Source organism: Cydia amplana, chromosome 24 (genome assembly GCF_948474715.1).
Source record: "Cydia amplana chromosome 24, ilCydAmpl1.1, whole genome shotgun sequence".
Classification (NCBI taxonomy): domain Eukaryota; kingdom Metazoa; phylum Arthropoda; class Insecta; order Lepidoptera; family Tortricidae; genus Cydia; species Cydia amplana.
The window spans coordinates 7,495,657-7,517,413 of NC_086092.1; the positions used below are offsets into that span (position 1 = coordinate 7,495,657).

Consider the following 21,757-nt stretch of genomic DNA (forward strand, 5'->3'; position numbering starts at 1 on the left):
TTTCTCGCTCTCACTTATGGGCGCGACGCTCCAAGGTCGCGGTGCGGTGCGATAGTCTGTTATAGGCTTTATAATAATAAGTGCTGATCATCTGTTTGGCTGTTTAAGGGACCTATGCCTTCATTTGATATGGCCATTTAAAGTTTTAAAAAGTTTGGAACTCGTTAAATAATGGAATTTGTATGCAACATTGCAGTCCCGAAATCGAGACTGCAATGTTTTTTTCTCCAATATGCTCGGAAATGTTCACCTTATTGTAGCAAAAATAGTACCGGAAGTACTTCTTTATTGTCAAACTCTAATTTAAAAAAATAAAACTATCGCTGTCCTGTTCTAGCGGACGGGAAGTAAAAAAACACTACAGTAATAACTTATTACTGTAGTGTTTTTTACTTTTTAAAAATAAAAAACGCAAACAGCCAATTATTATAGCCGCGGGCCGCGTCTACACGACTCGATCAGCTATCATTTCAAGCTATAGGATAGAGTGAGATAGTAATATAAACGACCTTACATGTCTCGTTCTTACAAGACCGTTGTGCTCGTGTATGATCGTGCGAATACTGCTTAATAAAATCAAAGATTATTTTTATATTTTTTTAAGGATCTCATCCGTGTTCATAAAGCTTATATTGCACAATTTTATTATAGTTTGACATAGACAGAGAGAATCATACTATCTTTGTCTTACACCAGTACTAGAACCCAAAAGAAAAGGATGAGTATAGTTTTTTTTGTTCTTATTTACTGACAATTTGGTTTGACCAACTATATTTTCAATGAACGAATATTGTGAATGGTACTGAATGGCAGAATAAGTTTGTGCCTTTAACTTTTAATAATAAATTAAAGAGGGAAATTGTTTTTGACGTTTTTGATGTGAAGTTTCGATTTGAGTGATGCTCGATGCTTAAATAATTATTATTTTACTTTATTTCCTCGCATGTTTTGGAGAAAAGCGCTATATATGCCTCGGCAGGAATAGCAATTCGTGGATTCGTCTTCTTTGTCGGACTCCGCTACGCGTCGTCCGACAAAATCGAAACTCATCCACGAATTGCCCTTTCCCGGCCTCTGCAATAATGTACTATAACTTTTTAATTTTTTGAATGACCATAAACTACGCACTTCGCGACCTATTTTTTAACCGGCAACGTCGACTTTGCCGTCCATTTTTGAGAAAAGTTTATTGCCGTCCATTGTCGGCATTTGCTAAGTTAAGGAATCCAAAATGCATCCTACTTAATTGGTAATAAACTGTCCTTACTACCTATTGTTTGTCTCATTACCTGTTTTTACCCTTTTCATTATTAAGATAAAGAATCCTAAATGCATCGTAATTGGTTATCTCTATGGGAGGCGGAGTTTAGCTCGCTCGTAAGGATCGAGGTAAAAATTTTCTGTAGTGGTTCACCGGCAATGTCCCCGATAGTACATTATACGTTACAAACTAAGGTTCAGATATTTTTGAGCACCTCGGACGCTCCGATATATCTGATGCCGACTGTACGTAGGGTTATAAAAGTTCATCATTTTTACCTATCCGGTAACACGAGTCACTTTATCAGTCTATGTATGTGTATACAGAGGTAGTAATTACTTAATTATTTTCTCGGAAACGTTGGTATTTGTCATGCTACTTCAGAGCCCGTACCATGAGTCACATTTACGCTATCGAGAACGTAATTTACTTTCTATACATCTCGTTTGCACTAATATGCGAGTACGAGCGAGATTACAGTAAGATTAAAGTAAATTACGTTCTCGACGGCGTTTCATGTCAATGACAAACTGATGGTAGCCGTACAGTCAAGATCAGAGCCCGTACCATGAGTCATTGACAGTGTCAAAACTGGCTGAAATGGCGAGACGTGTTCGTACGTTTCCGTAAAAATACGATGGAAAATAATTATGCACTACATCTTTACATAATAGGTAATACTTACATTGGATAAGTAAATAAATAAATATTAATACATACTTACATTGAATATCCTCTCCTACTTTATTTTACAACGCTGCAACTATTATATTTTGAAAAAAATTACATAATATTTAGTTATAGTATTATACAACCACAAATTTCAAGTTACAACTGACAATTGACCAATAAAACTGGAAAACATTAGTCTTTAAGTACTAACTAGACTTATCTTTGCATATTAGGAAATTATTTATCTTAAGTAAACATTAGCAACATATTTAACTAGACAATTATCATTATTATCAACCTTAATACAAAGGTTTAAATTGACTAGCTGTTTATATGAGGTTGAGGGCATAGGTTAATGTAATTGTATGGTATTAATGTTATTTATATTTGATAATTAGGACACTCACGAGTATAGGGATGTTTCCTGTACTTAAAATAAATTATTTCAAACCGTGCACGAAATAAAGCACCAGATAATTATTAGAAAAACATAGACAGCAGCTATTTTTAAACACAATTTGTATTTAATAAATCGGATTGAAATATAAAAAGTAGGTGAGTTTACCGTGACGTCACTATATTTGTATTCATATAAATTCCACACTAAAAAATCGTTTTGACAGTTCTAAAAAAGAAGCTGATTTGACTAGTAGGAATGTAGCCTATTGCCTGTAATAGTTTTGTTTAAGACCATGTTTATCGACCAAATTCTGATTTAAACATTTAGTTTTGATTACCTATCTTTGTTTGTAAACTTTACAGTCTACAGTTGCCATCAGATATATCGGAGCTGCCAAGGTGCTCAGAAATATCTGAACAAGCCTCTATCGTCAAGGCGTTAGAGTGCGTGTTCAGATTTTGAGCACCTCCGATATAGGCGACTGTACAGGCTTGACCAGTAATACAATGATCACGTGCCATATTGCGGAATTTCATTGGAACTATTTTTGAAGTGAAAACTTCTTTAGCGGCGCTGGGCACTTTTTGAGGTGGGGAAAAAAATCATAAACTCGAGACAGCGTATGGCAATCACGTGACCGTAAGGTGGCCACTCATAATTTAAATGGCATTTAAATCAATAAAGAAAAACTCAATGTTATTTGACATTTATGTTGTGGACTCCTTTTCAAGACTCTTTACCTATGTTCAAATAATTTGACGTTGTCATGGCAGTATGTAAATAAACATGTCAATGAAAAAGTGTGATCTTATTTGAGAATGATAATAGTATATAATAAATAAATAGAATACCTCCGCTAAACGTATGTATCGTGTTACCGGGCGTCGGTAACATAGTGAGGTGAGTTTTCACTTCTATCGGCACTCCCGGAGTGCAACCGTTGTTGCTTGTTTTAATACTACTTAAACTGAACTGTCACCACATACATGAGAATAACAGCGCCCTCTTGACAATGATCATATATTTCTGGTCGGTCAAGTGTAAAAATATGGGTACTTTAATCATACTCAAAAATATGTCCCATAGCTCTTATGTCAGCGAATTAAGAACTGTGGGACATATTTTTGCATAAGTTGTATGCACCCATATTTTTACACTTGACTGTACCTACGTTTGTGTCGTGTCGTGACCGTGTCGTGCCGTGTGCTGTGCCGCCGCCGGGACTATTGTTCTTAAAGGGCCCACTGACGGTATTGACCTGTCAGTTGTTCGGAACTGTCAACTTTTTGTTATAACTGACAGGCCGATATCGTCCGGCGGACTGGTAATCAGTGGGCCCCATTAGAGTTAGACCAAGATAAGTCTGCAACGATTTTGATAGCACACGCAGTGCAAGTGTCATTTTAAACTTCAAACTTCTATGAAATGATGACGTAAAATCGCCATCAGATATATCGGAGCGGCCGAGGTGCTCAAAATATCTGAACACGCACTTTAGCGCCTTGACAATCAATAGAGGCGTGTTCAGATATTTGTTGGCACCTTGGCCGCTCCGATATAGATATCTATTCTATATTATAAATTTATATAATATCTGGGCGACATAAATTCTCAAAAACGCGCGTTTTCTCAGAGATAAGACCTAGCTAGATCGATTTTTTGCCCCCAGAAATCTCGGGATCTCGAAAACGGCCCTAACGATTTCGATGGAATTTGGTATATGGGGGTTTTCGGGGGCGAAAAATAGATCTAGCTAGTTCTTGTCTCTGGGAAAACGCGCATTTTTGCGTTTTTATATTTTTTCTGACCAAAGCTCGGTCTCCCAAATATTTGTTATAATCTGAGTTGTACCTACTTATATGGGGCATTATCTATGAAAAGGGAAAGAAATAACCTTATTGTCGATGGCGCTTACGCCGCACAGCGTCGCACGGCATTGTATTTATATCGGAGCATCGTTAAGCGTTAAGGTAAGCGCCATCGACAATAGGGTTCCTTTTCATAGATAACGTCACATATGAGATAAAGCCGCGGGTTTATCTGTTTTCGGCAGAAGTCGACCGTCGACCTCAACTACACGTGATACATACTGTGTCGAACATACATCATTGGGAAACACTGAAAAACAAATAGTTTACAGTTGGAAACTATTCCAATGACCTTCGAATTGACATTATATACATGTCGAGGATTATATATATAAACGATCACGTAAATTAAAGATGCTCAATGTACGGCACAGGTAAACGATACAATTCATGAAATTACAATTACAGGAATGTAGCGAGGTTGACTGCGACACTTTCCCATTCAAATCCGACTGACGGTTCCACTCAGGATGCCATTTCATTTCGGGCTGTCATCAGAATCAGCCAGGAACCAATCCATTAAAGAAGCTGTTCGGGTCATTCAAATAAAAGTCACTGTATCGCAGTCAAACACACTCAAGCATAGACTATTTCAATACTTGACATTCCATCAAACGCAGCCGTCAAAATTTGCTAAGAGACTCGGCACATTCATGTACATGCACATATATAGACAAGTTAATGACGCTTGCAACATTAAAACCTGCACTGCTAGAGAAGTTAAAATTATTACCTACAATTGGTTAAGCACTTTAAACTATTACGAAACAGAAACAATAATCAAATAAATAAATCCCGGCCTACATTCTTAACTCACATATTTACACTTAGACACTCATTCACACACCTATAACTATAACTATGAGTACCGTTCCATAAATCTTTTAAATATATGTTAAAACTCGCTTTTCTTATCCTACAAATTGCTTATATCTGTTAATGATTCTTTTACTTACTATTATAGTTTAATTCCCTAATTCTTTAGCGACTGAGATATTTTTGGTAATCGTTATTGTGTCAGCCTACGATACAGGCCTAGCCTAGTGTAAGGGTCACAGGTAATTTTTGTGTTCCATTTTTTGTATTGTGCAGTGTCAGTAATCATGTATATAAATATAATAAGTCATATTCAGTTGTAATATGTGATAAGCACTGTTTATAAATAAAACATTTTTTGATTTTTGATTTTTTTGATAAATTCATAATAGACGGTCTGCGACATACATATACATAACACATAACTAGCAAAAGTACAACTTCATAACGTTTTCCCTTTGGAAAACAAACTACCACACAAAAACAACTGCACAAACAACAGCACCAACAACAACACATCAACAACAGCAACAACACATCAACAACAACAACAACACATCGACATCAGCGCAAACTACAAGAAAACAACACCACGCACACAGCGCAGCAGGCAAAATCTAGTTCATGTTCGTAAAATTACAAACTTTACATGTCAAAAGGGATAATACTTTTAATTAGGTCGATTTACAATTGAATTACAATTTATTAAATAAATATTCATAAATTAAAACAAAATAAAACAATCTAAAAATACGATGTCCATAACACGGCGTTTATTCACGACTTACGAGCGCACGCACACATTCACAACTCAAGCTCTTAACGACGCAGCACCGTCCTAGGATGGTATTCCATCTATCCAACATCTTGCTACAATGTGTATTTTGTCTCACATCTCTTAATGAGAGAGTGAGACGCAATGACATTGGACAAAGAAATTGGACAGGTGGAATACCATTATACCACCCTTAGCGATGTGTGTATTTGTTTCCATGACAAACTGAAAAATTTCTCCCTGGAAATTTACCCATGCCTTTTCGATTTCGGCACACAAGAAACAACAACCCCCCGATAAATGACCTTCCGTTGGTCGCTTGGACAATTATTGGGTGGTACAAAGTTACTCCTCTTATCAATCGTCATTTCGACACACTCAAATTTACCATCGATGAATTCTAAATGTGTTTTTCCTTCGCAGTTATCCCATACAATTATATCATCGTCTTCATTCTGTCTTTTTACTCGTTTCGTAATGTTATCGTTTATGTCTTCTCTTTTATGATTAGTTTTAAAATCATCAGCATCTGTCTTTGAATGTTGAAGTTCGTTGAAATAACTCTCATTACCTTTTGATATGTTTATATTTAATGTCTGTTTATTTCCTTTTCTAGCCAACATATTGTTAGGTAACTTTGAGTCATTGATGGCGGATTGACTTTTAGCAAATGTATTGTCTTTTATATGTGAAATAAAATCAATCTTTTGTTGATTCTTTTGCGCTTGCGGTTGCGCTCTTTCTTTATTTTTGTCCATGTTTATATTTAGGTTTACTAAATTGTGTTGTAAATTCTTCTTCTTTTCGTGTCGAGGTTCCTTTTTCATACGATTGATGAAATTTAAATTAATACTATCTCGATGCATATTATCATTGTGGAAAGTACGATGTATATTTGTATGTGTCTCCGTGTTGGGTATAGCTAACTCGTTGCTGATGTTGAAATTGGAAAACATTATAATCACGATGAGAGCGACGGTGACAATTTGTTCCGCCATTTTCTGAAATGTAAAAAAAATACACTATATTACAGGGTTACCTTAGCCATTGGATAAATCATGAAATCCCACGTAGGGTTACTTCTCAGGAATGCTCTAACGTTAATATATTTTTTAATTAGAACAAAAGATAAGAAAGTAAATTTTCAAACAACAGTGATTTCCAATAATCGACAACAAAAAGAAACATACTCATTGGCAGAGCTTTTGACAATTTCTTCGAAAATGTGCGGCAATGATGCGTGCGTCAAAAGTGTGTATTCCATAAAATAATGTATATGTGATTTGATTTAACAATGGACACTTTTCTTCGACAGCTGGCCTAGAAGCGCTGGTGGCCTAGCGGTAAGAGCGTGCGACTTGCAATCCGGAGGTCGCGGGTTCGAACCCCGGCTCGTACCAATGAGTTTTTCGGAACTTATGTACGAAATATTATTTGATATTTACCAGTCGCTTTTTCGGTGAAGGAAAACATCGTGAGGAAACCGGACTAATCTCAAAACGGGCCTAGTTTACCCTCTGGGTTGGAAGGTCAGATGGCTGTCGCTTTGATAAAAAACTAGTGCCCACGCCAATTACTGGGATTAGTTGCCAAGCGGACCCCAGGCTCCGATGAGCCGTGGCAAAATGCCGGGACAACGCGAGGAAGACTTTTCTTCGACAGCTTTTTGATAACTAATAACTGGGGCCCGTTTCTCAAAAGCTTGTAACTTGTAATACAAACGGATGTCACTTTTTGACAGCTTTATTTAGAAAGGGACTTCCACTTGTATTACAAGTTATAAACTTTTGAAAAACGGGTCCCTGGTTAATCTTTGTCATGACATTGCAACGTGACATGACGTCGCATCGTGTAAATGTGTTTTGGCCCTAAATACTCTAAGGTAGGACCGTGAGCGTTACCAGGCTACCTAAATATAAAATAAAATACTTTAAATGAACACTTACTTAATACTGTAAGGACTACCAACTCCACAATCACAATACTTCTATATCACACTTCCAATGTGATTCACTTCTGTTGCTTTTTATGTTCTTTCTATATCGAGTTTCCACTACAGTTCGTTTTAGCATTAGCAAAGACTACGCGATCTTGACGCGTCTTTTAATTGAAAATCGCTTTTTAAAGCTTTACTTATGTAAGCAAAATAATGTAAATAATCTTGTATGATTCTTAATTGTTATATATTTGCCATGACTTATTATTCATAAGTGTTTTTCAATAAAAAGGCACGTCAAGATTGTTTACCTTTTTTCTAATGCTAAAAAAACGAATTATAATGTACTATTAAGTGTACCGGTTATTTATTCTTTTGTTGTCGCCTTTTTCTCGATTTTGTTGTTATTTACGTCACAAATATTATTGTTATTTGTGACGTCCCATGGGTACGCTATTATTAACGCCGCTCCAATACAATTGCGGTGCTATGCGACGTAAGCGCCAAGTGCCATAAGGTACCTTTTTCCGTGGAACGTCACATTTATCATGTGCCGTCGCCGTCTCGAACAATGATTTAACTACTACGGCGTTTATCTATAGTTATCGTCACGTCACTATAATTAGAACACTGCCTATAGACCCGACGGACGGAATTCCACTGACTTGCCTGGAAGAGATTTCGGCTTATTATTATGACAGCTGATAAGTGTTATCAAAGAGAATTTAGTGTATAGAGAGTTACTGTCATGGTAAATTATGTAGCCATAGTAAATTTACTGCCATCTTTCGACAGAAGATTAAAACTTTTAAAACGTCATTTGACTTTGATCCTTATTCTTTCACTGATATGTTAATTTGTTAAATGTCAAAAATTAACGCCATCTACTTGAGACTAGGCCAAAGGTATGGTGCAATTTTTTCGAGCGATGACGCCACACCTTTGGCCTACTGTCGAGTAGAAGGCGTTAATTTTTAACATTTAACAAATTGTCACATATCAGTGAAAGAATAAGGATCAAAGTCAAATGGCGTTCTAACAGTTTTAATCTTCTGTCGAAAGATGGCAGTAAATACACTCTATTCTCTTTAGTGTTATGTTATCGGTCATTTTCGTTGTTCTATGTTGGATCAAAGTTTCCTACAGTGTTTAAATTATTTAAGTTTCGTTTGACGTTTTCTATCAGCAATTGTCACCTTGGTTAGGCCTCCTAACCATCACAAATCGTAATTTAAATATAGGGATCAGTTGATTGCTTATTAAAACACATTGTGACGTCTATCTTACGTTGAACTTTATTGACACACGTTTATTCGTTCAAATAATACATAAAAAAATAATAAAGCCATAAATTATAAATACAACTAGCGACCCGCCCCGGCTTCGCACGGGTAGTTCGACGAATTTACACAAAACCTTTACAAATTATACACCAAAACCTTCCTCAAGAATCACTCTATTATTAGGTCAAAACCGCATGAAAATCCGTACAGTAGTTTTTGAGTTTATCGCGAACATACAGACAGACAGACGCGGCAGGATACTTTTTTTTATAATATGTATTGATTACTTTTGACACGGCTCACTTTATTATAAACTAGCGACCCGCCCTGGCTTCGCACGGGTCACACAAAACCTTAACAAATTATACACTACACCTTCCTTAATAATCACTTTATTGATAGGTGAAAACCGCATGAAAATCCGTTCAGCAGTTTTTGAGTTTATCGCGAACATACATACACATAGACAGACGCGGCGGAGGACTTAAATGCCCACTAGGGGCCCACTGATTATCAGTCCGCCGGACGATATCGGCCTGTCAGTTGTTCGGAACTGTCAACTTTTTGTTCTAACTGACAGGCCGATACCGTCCGGCGGACTGTTAATCAGTGGACCCCTTTAGTTTTATAAATCTGAGTAACATGCTGAGATGAGGCCATTTCGTGGCACTTTAATCTTATTTTGTGTTTTCTTTTATATTATGTTTTGTCTCGTTTGTAAGTGCTTACGAATAAATTATATTATATTTTAAAGTGTAGTGAAATCACGAACGTTTCGATCGTTTCCTCAAACACATTTTAGTACGATCCGGCAAAATGATTCTTCTTGTACCCTTAGGACATTTTCCTAATGACTCTGTTATTCTATTTGACAAACCCATAATGGTACTGGTATTAACACATTTCAGCTCTCCATCAATTATCGCGTACTGTAACTTTCCTGGACAGTTATCCCAAATTAGTATGGCTTCTTCTTCTTCATCATCATCATCATCTCTTTTAACACGGCGCTTCCAATTTGATATCTTATAGTATGTATTGTCTTGTGTTGATTTGACTTCAGTCACACTTTGTTTTGTGTTATCAACTTTTACTCTGGTATGTTTCACTCCGTCAGTAATATTTTCATTTTCTGCTCCAGCGCTATCTAAATGTTTATGTGTGTTAATTTTGTTATTATCAAACCGTTTTATTCCGTTCAATACACCTTCTTTATCAGTTCTTGCAATTCCTCTATTAGAATTTTTGTTTTGTTCAAATTTACCTAAAAAATTAGGTGTTAAAGAATCCAAGTTTGAAATATCTGTCACTTTCGCTTTTTCATCTGTTGTATTTTTAATATAGTCTATATTTGAATTAGTATAATATATTTTCCTGTGGTTGAATGAACTTGTTACTGTGTATATCATTGACAACACGACGACCGGTATGACGATAGATGACATCATCTGAAAACAAACAATAATATGATGAAATTGGTTGGTTATTTTGTTACCTCTTGCCGTACTTTGAAATATGAATATTATGTGGGTCAGACTGAACAACTTTTACTATTAAAAGTTTGTGTGTATGTATGTTCGCGATAAACTCAAAAACGATTGAACGGCTTTTCATGCAGTTTTCATCTATCAATAGAATGATTCTTGGGGAAGGTTTAGGTGTATAACTTTTTAAAGTTCTACCTGTGCCAAGCCGGGGCGAGTCGCTGGTGACGTATAAATAACACTTTCACTGCGTGTGCTATCAGAATCGTTGCAGACTTATCTTGGTTTAACTCTATTATCACTTGAGAACTATTTATTTATGTTTGTGAATAACGAATTATTATTGTTTTATAGCAAAATACAAATTTTACTTACGATTTACAACACCCGTATGATTAATCCTGCTACAACTAAGAAATACGTTGTAGAACTACGGAAGCACAACAAATGTAATAACTAATAATAATACAATATTTAAATAATACAATAGATAACTAAAATTATGAACTCAAGCACATAAACAAACCATAGCCCAGCTCACGAGATAAATCGGAACTGATGACGCATACTCAATATAATGTAGACGTTTATATGGGGCATTATCTATGAAAAGGGACCTTGTTGTCGATGGCGCTTACGCCGCACAGCGTCGCGCGGCATGGTATTTATATCGGAGCATCGTTAATAATGGCGTAAGCCCCATCGACAAGCAAGGTCCCTTTTCATAGATAACGTCACATATACCTATGGGCGTTCATGACAGACGGTCTGCATACGACATATTATGGTTGATGTGTGATATACAGACATATAAGTTCTTGTGGCAAAATAAAGTGAGTGACAAAATGAAATATCGACATGTCCGTAGGGATTGCAATCCGGTCTGATTATGAATCCAGCCGGATCCGGCCGGATTTTGGCATCAATCCGGGGATCCGGCCGGATCCGGCCTGATTGGTATTGCGGATAAAAAAATCATCAAGTCACGTATTTTATTATGTTTTTTTAGCGTTATATTCGAAGTTAAGGATATTTTTTAATGGATTAATAAAACAGCTGTTTTAAGTTTCAAAAATTAACGTTTTCATTACTTAACCACTAAGTCTTATTACAATAATCAGTGTCACAAATTAAAATCTTCTTTTTCTCTTAAAATATCTATAGCCCAACCCACATTTCCCACAAAAAGGTGCTTTCAATTCAACCATTTTAGTTTGAGCAAACAAAATCAATGAACGTGCATATCTATACAAGTATACATTAAAACATTCATTCACAGATTATATTTTCCAGCTTTATTTAGTAGCATAACAATAACAAGATAACATCATAATAAAAAAAACATTATAGGACATATTTACATAAGCCCCACGGTAAGTTCAAGAAAGCTTGTGTTGTGGGTACTCAGACAACGACATATATAATATACAAATAGGTACTTAAATACATAGAAAACAACCATGTCTCAGGAACAAATATCTGTGCTCATCACACAAATAAATGCCCATACCGGGATTCGAACCCAGGACCGCGGCTTCACAGGCAGGGTCACTATCAACTAGGCCAGACCGGTCGTCAAAAGTCAACAATTCAACATATTCCTCTAATTACTCCACTAATTCGACAAAACATTTAACTTAACTGCTGAAGTGCTGAATGAAGTTTTATAAATAATTATTAATTATATTTTAAATGCAGGTAGCACTTTATTATAACTGGGCTATAATGGTTTATGCAAAATAAAACGAAACAACACGTACATTTAATTACAATGTAACAACACAATTAATTGAATATAAAATAATTCAGTACTTACGGTGCACGGGAATCTCAACACTACGACGACATAATTATATTTCGTCGGCTAGAAGTCTGGCGTCGACTAACAAACAAGTTGTTGTGTTGCTGTTTGCGAGCGAGAAAATAGAACGGCAACGTCGCAGCCGCACCGCAATTATCGCGCGCGTCGAGCGACGTTCGAATATTGGCGAGAACTTTTAAATGTTAGCGTTATTTTATATCTTTGATTCATTTTACCGGATCCGAGACCGGATCCGGTGAATTTTGCCGGATCCGGTAGCTTGAAATATGTGCCGGATCCGGCCAGATTACCGGATCCGCCGGACCGGATTGCAATCCCTACATGTCCGTTATCGATATTACCTTAACGCTATAGATATTTATTACATTTTATAAGAAGATAGCTATCGCGAAATATACAATACGCTCGATATCTTCTTCTCTTTTGATATATTGGTAGTTTTCTATTCTTTTGGCCCTGTATACTACAGTTTACGTTTAGATTTTAAAGTTCCTAAATCATTAATTGATTTATTCAAGAAAAAACTCTAGTTATATATGTAAGAAATCCACAACGCAGGCTTCGTCCTAGTTCCTAAATATATGTAGTAAACAAATGAAGTATAGATAGATGAAGAATATACTGAGGTACATTTTGAACTTAGATATGTTAATTTAATGTTTACGCCAAGTTTCGTCTGCCTGTGGTATGTGACCTCTTGGTCTGCTTAAACGCCTCAAAAAACGGAATCTATGGGTGGGTAGTCTATGTATATGAGTTTCAATGTCTCTGTGCACATGTATGTGTGTATTTAGATAAAGTAGGGCGCATCGGTATGTCATCTCGTCTTTCGTATTCATAAAAACCTGAACTGGAGACCTACTTTCATAGGTTTCATCAAGGTGTCAATGATTTATCAATAATTTGTGACTTTTTTAACGAAAGGTACCACATTACCGGTTGTCGACAAGGTTAAATTAAAGCCATATGGAAATAGCTCCTTATTGACAACCGACATGAGTACCCCTATTGGTTGATTGAGATTGCGCAATTTAAAAATCAACTTAAAAATCATTTTATTTATTTGTTAGCCTGTTGAGCAAAGCCACTGTTGGGCAAAAGCCTCCCTCTCTTTCTTTCACGCGTCTCGTTCTAGGGCAATATTAGGCCAATCTTCCCGAAAGACGTCAAGATCGTGCCGCCATCTCCTTCGAGGTCTGCCGCTACGCCGCACTATGTTCGGTGTCCACTCAGTAGTTTTCTTGGCCCACAAGTCGTTTGCCATACGGCAGATGTGTCTGGCCCAGTCCCATTTAAGCTTAGCGGCTGTCAGGGCTACGTCGGCTACTTTAGTTTAACTTAAAATTCAACTTTTGAAAATTATTTCCCTTTTGTTTCAGATTCAAAATTGCGATAAGAGTAGAGGGCGGTTGGAGAAACAGCACTCATTCATCGACACAGGTACAGTCAGCAGCAGAAGTTGCTAAGCGGGCGAGGTTACATAATAAATAATAGTATATACTAGGTACAGAAGATTCACACTCTAACAGAACGCGTCTATCAGATTCAGATTTATTTCACTATCACGACAGATATGGCCGCCAGGTGGCGCAAGCGCAAGCAGGCGTCCGTTCCGTAGCGGTGCGCGGCAACTAATGGCTAGACACCAACATTGGTGTGGGCCGCATGCACTTGTAGGTACTTGTAGCGACACGACGAAATCGCGGAGGGAGCCACGCCTGGCTTTACCTTGGCTTAGGAGATCAAAAATCACTTATGAAAATAATATTTCGCCAACAAACTGTCACATTTTATTGTTATTGTTTTTTTTTGTTAATATTAGTTGCATGTTTGTTTGTTGTTGTTGTTGTTCATGTAGATTTAAGTATATTATGATTAAAACACAATATAAAATTGTTTATGAATAAATGAATAATAATAATAATGTCTACAGTTTGGCGAAACTTTTGTATACTGGGTTAATCAACTTTTTCTTGTCACACGTTGCTATGGTTACGGTCTCCTGAGTCACTCTTAAAATTTTTGGGTTTTCTTATTCAAATGAACCAAACTTGCATTTTATGGTAGTTATAAGACCTTTCCATAATGTGACATCTACTGAGCATGTTAGTAGAACATGGTACAGCAGTTCTTCTAACAATCTATGCTACTATTGTCTCCTCGCTGATGGGACAGAATAACGACAAGAAATAGTTGATTGTCCCACTTACACATAAGTATCTTTTTGAAATAAATAAAATAAAATAATAAAATAAATAATTCTCATTTTACTTGAAAGCAGTGGTGGCCGAGTGGATATGACGTCCGACTTTCAATCCGGAGGTCGCGGGTTCAGATCCTGGCTCGTACCAATGAGTTTTTCGGAACTTATGTACGAAATATCATTTGATATTTACCACTAGCTTGTCGGTGAAGGAAAACATCGTGAGGAAACCTGCATACATCTGCGAAGAAATTCAAAGGTGTATGTGAAGTCCCCAATCCGCTAGCGTGGGGACTATAGCCCGAGCCCTCTCGCGCATGAGAGGAGGCCTGAGCCCAGCAGTGGGACGTATATAGGCTCAAATTATTATTATTGTTTATTTACTTGAATTTGTTTATGCAGAAGCGGAATGCCGTTGCGACGAGGGTCGGAGCAAGTGCTGCTGCGAGTGTCGGCGACATGATGGCTGCAGTCAACGGGGCTGCGACAACAAGGTACCTAAGTCAGGGCATACAGAAATATATCCCCATTCCTTTTTGTATAATATATGTATGTTTATCCAATACATTTTGTATGTATTTATATCCTTTATCTTTCTGGTACCTTGTTGTACATTTTGCTGCATTTGTCACCCTCTTTTCACTTTCTCCTCTCATCTACTCAAAGGTTAACTGGAAGCGATCCCTCAAAGGGATAAGTTCGCCTTTGTACTTCTTACTAATTGTATGTTATTTTTAATATGTCTTCTACTACTACTACTAAATATAAGTAAAGAAAGAGTGGTAACTCCATACATCAGTTTTCTTACCAAAACACGAGTTATTTGGGCGTTTTCTAAAATCAATATTGAAAACCCGATTCTCACAGATCCTGGTGTTTTTGGGTTCTTTCAACTCAGAATCACTAGCATATTCAATCCTGATGATAAAAAAACTTGTCCCAAAAATTTGTATGAAAATTGTACATTCCACTACGTCACGTCCATACAAGTGAAAAATTTTCTCATAATAAAACGTGACGTAATGGAATGAACATTTTGGGACATCTTTTTTTTAATGGAAGGATGGAGAATGCTGCCGATTCTGAGTAGAATGAGCCCAAGAATGTCCAGATACTCCAGATTTGAAAGAGTCAGGTTTTCGAAATTTATTTTAGAAAACGCCCATTTCTAGTGACTTATGTCTGGTGAAACTAACAGTGAATCATTCAGAGTTCCTATCGGCAACCTCATCTGTCCATCATCAGATCAGCTTGATGGTACCATAATATTAATAAAGCAAATATTGACGCTGGGTATTTTTTTTACGAAAACTGATCATTTTGAATTTCCCTGATGCCGATTGCATAACAACTTGTAACTCATAATATTAGCGGAAGTCTCTTTGTAATCAAAGGAATTGGAAAGAGACTTCCGCTAATATTATTAGTTACAAGTTGTTATGCAATCGGCCCCTGGCGTTGAATGTTCAGTTCAGTTCCTTTGTTCCTTATGATCTCTATGTTACCTTTTTTTCACAGATTTCAGTACAAGCAGAGCAAAAAACTACCCCAATACCATCAAGCCCAGTCAAAAACCGTTACGAACAAAATACAGAACAAACAACCAACCAAACTACGCCGCCTGAAACGTCAACCAATCACAGACAAACTTACGACGCTGCAGCTACCCGCGTCGCAGAACCGACCAATCAGAGGCCAGAGATTCAGAACGTTCAAACATTCGAACCAGCCAATCAGGTCCCATTCGAGCCTCAGAGAACGGAATTCGAAAACCAACGGCCGAAGGTATTTGAAAATAGAACGTTCGAAGCGTCGAGTCACAGGCCGCCGTCGTTCGACCCGCTGGCCAATCAGAGGGCGGCTAGCGAGAATGTGACCAATCAGATGGCTCCGGTTAATAAATTGACCAATCAGGAGAGCGTTGAGATGCCGCAGTACGTCCCGCAGCATTACCACAAGGGATTTAGAAATGACGAGGTAAACATTTCTCTTTGAATATGTATGTTTAGGCAGATGACGAAATTTCAATATTTTAGGGTTCCGTACCTCAAAAGACAAAAAAAAACCGGCCAAGTGCGAGTCGGACTCGGTCCTTCCACGTTAAGTCCGACTCGCGCTTGACTGCTCATTTCTAATAGGTTTTCCTGTCATGTAAAGAACTATTAATGTGTATTTTTTTCAAAATTTTAGACAGTAGTTTCGGAGATAAAGGTGGGGGGAGAATGATATAAGGGTTCCGTTTTTTCCTTTTCAGGTACGGAATCCTAACACGAGTGATCCTATAAGGAAGGGTTCCGTTTTTTCCTTTTGAGGTACGGATTACGGAACCCTAAAAAGTGCGGCAAATGAAACTTAATCATCTTTTTATGGTTTTTCAGGTGACATCGCCTCCCCAAATGGTCCAGAACCCTATGATGGCTGACGTCGGTGTGTACAACATTATGGCCCAGGCGAAGGTCACTTCTGTACCCGTGGACCCCAACCTCCGTAAGTACAGGACCATGGTCCAACCAGAGACAGTAATGGTCCAAAACTCTATTATGGCCGATATCGCCATCATATAATATGTATGCGAGCGGCCGGGGTGCTTAAAAATATCTGAACACGCGCTCTAGCGCCTTGACAATAGAGGCGTGTTCAGATATTTGTGAGTACCTTGGCTGCTCCGATATATCTGATGGCCACTGTACAAGGTACAGAAAATTCACTCTCTAAGGGAGCGTTCAAGTATTACGTAACGCATTTGGGGGGAGGGGGGGGGGGTCTTGTAAAACGTTACGAAGCGTTACAGGGGCGGGAGGGGGGGTTTGAACTACGCGTTACGTAACATTGATTTTTAACCCTTCAGCCGGCCTAGCCAAAGTGACAATCGCTATCGCTCCGTAGCGATCGAAACGCAACTGAGACTGTCGCACTAATATCGAAGAGTGATAGAGAGACACAAAGCGTTTCGTTGTCGAAGCGATAGCGATTGTCACCTTGGCTAGGCCGGCAGGTACTTTACGCCACATAATAGGCTACATGACTAATTTTTTTTTATGGTATCAATCGATCGGGTTTGTTTTTGGGATCAAATGTCTATATGGGACCCATTGCATTAAAGTAACACAAAAGTCAGAAATTGTAGTCAAAGGCCGACAGTCGCACTTCACTCGCGAAACGCCCTATACATAACGGCCAGAGGCCGTGACGTCATCGCCCATCTTGTAGTATGGACAAAACAAGAAAATTGCGTTTTTGTCGGTGAAATATTGCGTTTATGTATATAGTTGCCATACAATATTTTTTTGGATGAAATGTAAGGAATCGAATAGTACCCTTACTTTTATCGTTTTTGGAAGTAAAAAAAAAACTTAAATTTTGAAACTTTCAGGTCCTGTATTTTTGTAATTTTTCAATATTTTATTTTAATATCCACATTATTGTGATAAATTGCTCGTTTGCTATCTATTTTACTAGATTTTGTTATAAAATTCAACATGTGTCATCATCCCTATTGTGGCCTTTAGGTAAAAAAATTGTCACTTGGTGGTTACGTAACGTTTTATTAGGGGGAGGGGGGTACAGAAAATCGTTACGGCGCGTTACATGGGGTAGAGGGGGGGTCAAAAATGTCCAAAAATTGCGTTACGTAATACTTGAACGCTCCCTAACAAAACGCGTCTATTACGACAGCTATGACCGCTAGGTGGCGCAAGCGCGGCAAAATTGGTGCTTGGCTATTGGCTAGGTACTTGTAGCGACGCGACGAAATCGCGGAGTGAGCCACGCCTGGCTGTGGTGAAAATTTAGTTGACTTGTGTTTCAGTGCCGATTTCCGCAAATCTCTCTTGTCAAACTTGTGGTAGACCATGTCGGTCTATTCAGCCACCAAAAACTGTGTTTCTCCGGTGTTACACCATAAATCGTCTGGAATAGACGCAAATTTAGTGCCTAGACTGTTTAACGAAATAGGGTGGCTAAGAGGGAAACCTAAGTTAGTAAGCCGGTCCTTAAAAAGAGATTAAAAACATACCTTTTAGAAAATTAAAATTTTGGAAATTGTGATACCTATTTAACTTGTTAAGCATATGTGTGCATGTTAGTTTTTAGATTATAATAAGGATTACCTATTGTTTAAATGCTATTGTTTTGTACTAATTGTTTTGTTTAGGTGCATGATTCGATTAGTTAAGTGAGCGCTTCATTTTCCAACAAACTGGTTACAGTTTGGCGATATCATAAATTTTGTTTGTGAGCATGTACCTTTTGTGTAAATAAAAAAAAAATGTCAATGATGATGATGATGTGTTTCAGGGCCGGTGTCTCTCACGAATATGGTGTTCCCCGCCGTGGCCCCGGCCTACCCCTACCTCAACCAACTGCGGATGGTAAATACCCTCATGCCATGTCACAGAATAAATAATAGTACTAAGTACAGAAGACTCACTCTCTAACAAAACGCGTCTGTTACGATCAGCACAGATATGGCCGCTAGGTGGCGACAGCGCCACGCGCGGCTTATGGCTTTCCCCAAAATTGGGGCCGAACGGATGTACTTTTAGCTACCTGTAGCAAAGCGACGAAATCGCGGAGTGAGACACGTCTGGTCATGTTTAACTTGTAGGGGAGAGTCCCTACATAGCATGTCCCACTCGCACATATACGCGAATTGTCCCGTGTCCCTGTCCCACACATACGCGAATTTTCACTCGTGCGTCTGTCTGTCTGTCCGTCGATCACAACCTATTTTCTCGGAAACTACTGTACCAATTAAGTTGAAATTTGGTACACATATGTAAATTAATGGCCCAAAGACGGACATGTAACGTAAAAAAATAGCCAAAATAGGTTTTTACCTAATAATGACAGGGAAACCTATTAGGCTATTAGAAATGTGCAGTCAAGCGTGAGTCGGACTTAATGTACGGAACCCTAGGAACGCGAGTCCGACTCGCACTTGGCCGGTTTTTCGGTCAAGAAATGCTTAGAAAAGTACAGTCAGCAGCAGAAGTTGCTAAGCGGCAGAATTACCTTGACACGCTCTTATTACTTTAGTGATAAAATAGCGTCAAGATCATTTTGAACACCTCGCCCGCTTAGCAACTTCTGCTGCTGACTGTATATCGTTTCTATAGTTGGTTGTTTTGTTTAATATAGTCTGTGCGGAAAGACAAGAGTCGTGGAATGTATGGGGCCCAATACATTTCACGACTCTTCTTTCCGAACACACTCTAATGCTCACACACTGGAAGTATTTAGCAGATGGCGCCATCATAGCTTGCCCTGTCAGTCCCTAGAATTATGTAATTTTTTTTAATGCCATGGAAATATTAGCATACTCCATCCTCCAAAGACACAGACAAGACATCCTCTAGACTGAGCATAGTAGCGCTACCCCCTCTGCCACAAATATACGGTAGTTTTACTCCATTTTCGAGTCAAAGTGTCTTTGTGTGACGTCCGTGTTGAACGGACCAATCACGGCACGGGACTCGCTCACCTCGTCCCCCGCACCCCAGTATTTTTAGCAGCATCGGTTTCATGAAATAATTGCTCTAAACTCCGTCTAGAGGATTCCTAGTCTATGTCCAAAGATCATACAAAAAGGGGCAAGCTATGATGGCGCCATTTATAACCTTTGACAGTTGCCAACCCCATTGTTTAATAATAATGTTGTATGTTTCAGGATCAGCCGTTGCAGCCAATGTATCAGCCTCTGATGGAGGAACAGAAACTGGCGCCATCTCCCCACAACGAACCTTTTAGGATCGGTCAGTTAATAACAATAAGACAGGGTCATTTTTGGACCGTTAGCCATATTGTGCGAGGTGATTAGATAGGCCATACTGAACAACTTTTTCTATGGCACCAACCCCGAAATCACATCATCCCTGATGACACATGTTGAATTTTATAAGAAAATTTATTAAAATTGATAGGAAATGAGCAATTTATCACAATACAGTACAATACAAATCCTCTTTATTGCACAACCTCAGAATAAATGTACATGGAAACACAAATAATACATGAAGACAGAGGTAAACAACAGGCGGTCTTATCGCTAAAGAGCGATCTCTTCCAGACAACCTTTAGGTAGTGGAGAAATGAAAAATGATATAATTAGGAGGTGCAAAAAAACTAAATTTAAACTAGAAAGAATACCAATACAATATTGTGGATATTAAAAAAAATTGAATAAATACAAAACTTCAGCGCCTGAAAATTTCAAAATTTAAGTTTTCTTTAACTTCCAAAAACGAAATAAGTAAGGATACCATTCGATTCCTCACATTTTATCCAAAAAAAGATTGTATGGCAACTATATACATAAACGCAATATTTCACCGACAAAATCGCAATTTTCTTGTTTTGATCATACTTAAAGATGGACTCTCTGTGACATATCGTTTTGTTCGGGGCGTTTCGCGAGCGAAGTACAACTGTTGGACTTTGACCGTCATTTGTGACTTTTGTATTGCTTTAAGACAATGGGTCCCATACAGACATATTTGATCCTCAAAACAAACCTGATCGACTGATACCATTCATAAAAAAACCGGCCAAGTGCGAGTCGGACTCGCGCACGGAGGGTTCCGCACCATCAACAAAAAATAGAGCAAAACAAGCAAAAAAACGGTCACCCATCCAAGTACTGACCCCGCCCGACGTTGCTTAACTTCGGTCAAAAATCACGTTTGTTGTAGGGAGCCCCACTTAAATCTTTATTTTATTCTGTTTTAGTATTTATTGTTATAGCGGCAACAGAAATACATCATCTGTGAAAATTTCAACTGTCTAGCTATCACGGTTCGTGAGATACAGCCTGGTGACAGACGGACGGACGGACAGCGGAGTCTTAGTAATAGGGTCCCGTTTTTACCCTTTGGGTACGGAACCCTAAAAATTGACAAATACCCTATTGTGTTGTGTTGCAGACCCGTCTTACCAGTACGCGTACCCGTGCGGCGCGTGCGCCGGCGCGTGCCTCGACCCGCACCAACACCAGCGCCCGTGAGTAACACTAACACACCTAACTATAGTTGGTCAAACCAATTTGTCAGTAAATAAAAACAAAAAAAACTATACTCATCCTTTTCTTTTGGGCGCTAGTAACTATAGTTCGTTTTTTTAGCATTAGAAATTTGGTAAAAAATCTTGATGTGTCTTTTAATTGAAAAACACATTTTAAAAATAAGTTACGGTAAATATGTAACAATTATGAATATAATACGATCTTTTATAATTTTCTGCT

At 38.1% G+C, this 21,757-nt stretch overlaps 2 protein-coding genes across 2 annotated transcripts in view; one reads left to right on the forward strand and one right to left on the reverse strand.

Annotated features, from left to right (window-relative positions):
* Positions 1-21,757, reverse strand: part of LOC134659241 (androgen-dependent TFPI-regulating protein-like) — a 516,400-nt gene that overhangs the window by 440,759 nt on the left and 53,884 nt on the right. The window lies entirely within an intron of this gene.
* The window catches only part of LOC134659067 (uncharacterized), a 57,223-nt gene that overhangs the window by 27,535 nt on the left and 7,931 nt on the right, over positions 1-21,757 (forward strand). Inside the window, exons 8-14 of the mRNA XM_063514673.1 lie at positions 13,697-13,757; positions 14,923-15,014; positions 16,039-16,497; positions 16,899-17,007; positions 18,817-18,890; positions 20,189-20,273; positions 21,441-21,516. Of these exons, the coding sequence (XP_063370743.1) occupies positions 13,697-13,757; positions 14,923-15,014; positions 16,039-16,497; positions 16,899-17,007; positions 18,817-18,890; positions 20,189-20,273; positions 21,441-21,516 (956 nt within the window). The remainder of the gene's footprint in view (positions 1-13,696; positions 13,758-14,922; positions 15,015-16,038; positions 16,498-16,898; positions 17,008-18,816; positions 18,891-20,188; positions 20,274-21,440; positions 21,517-21,757) is intronic.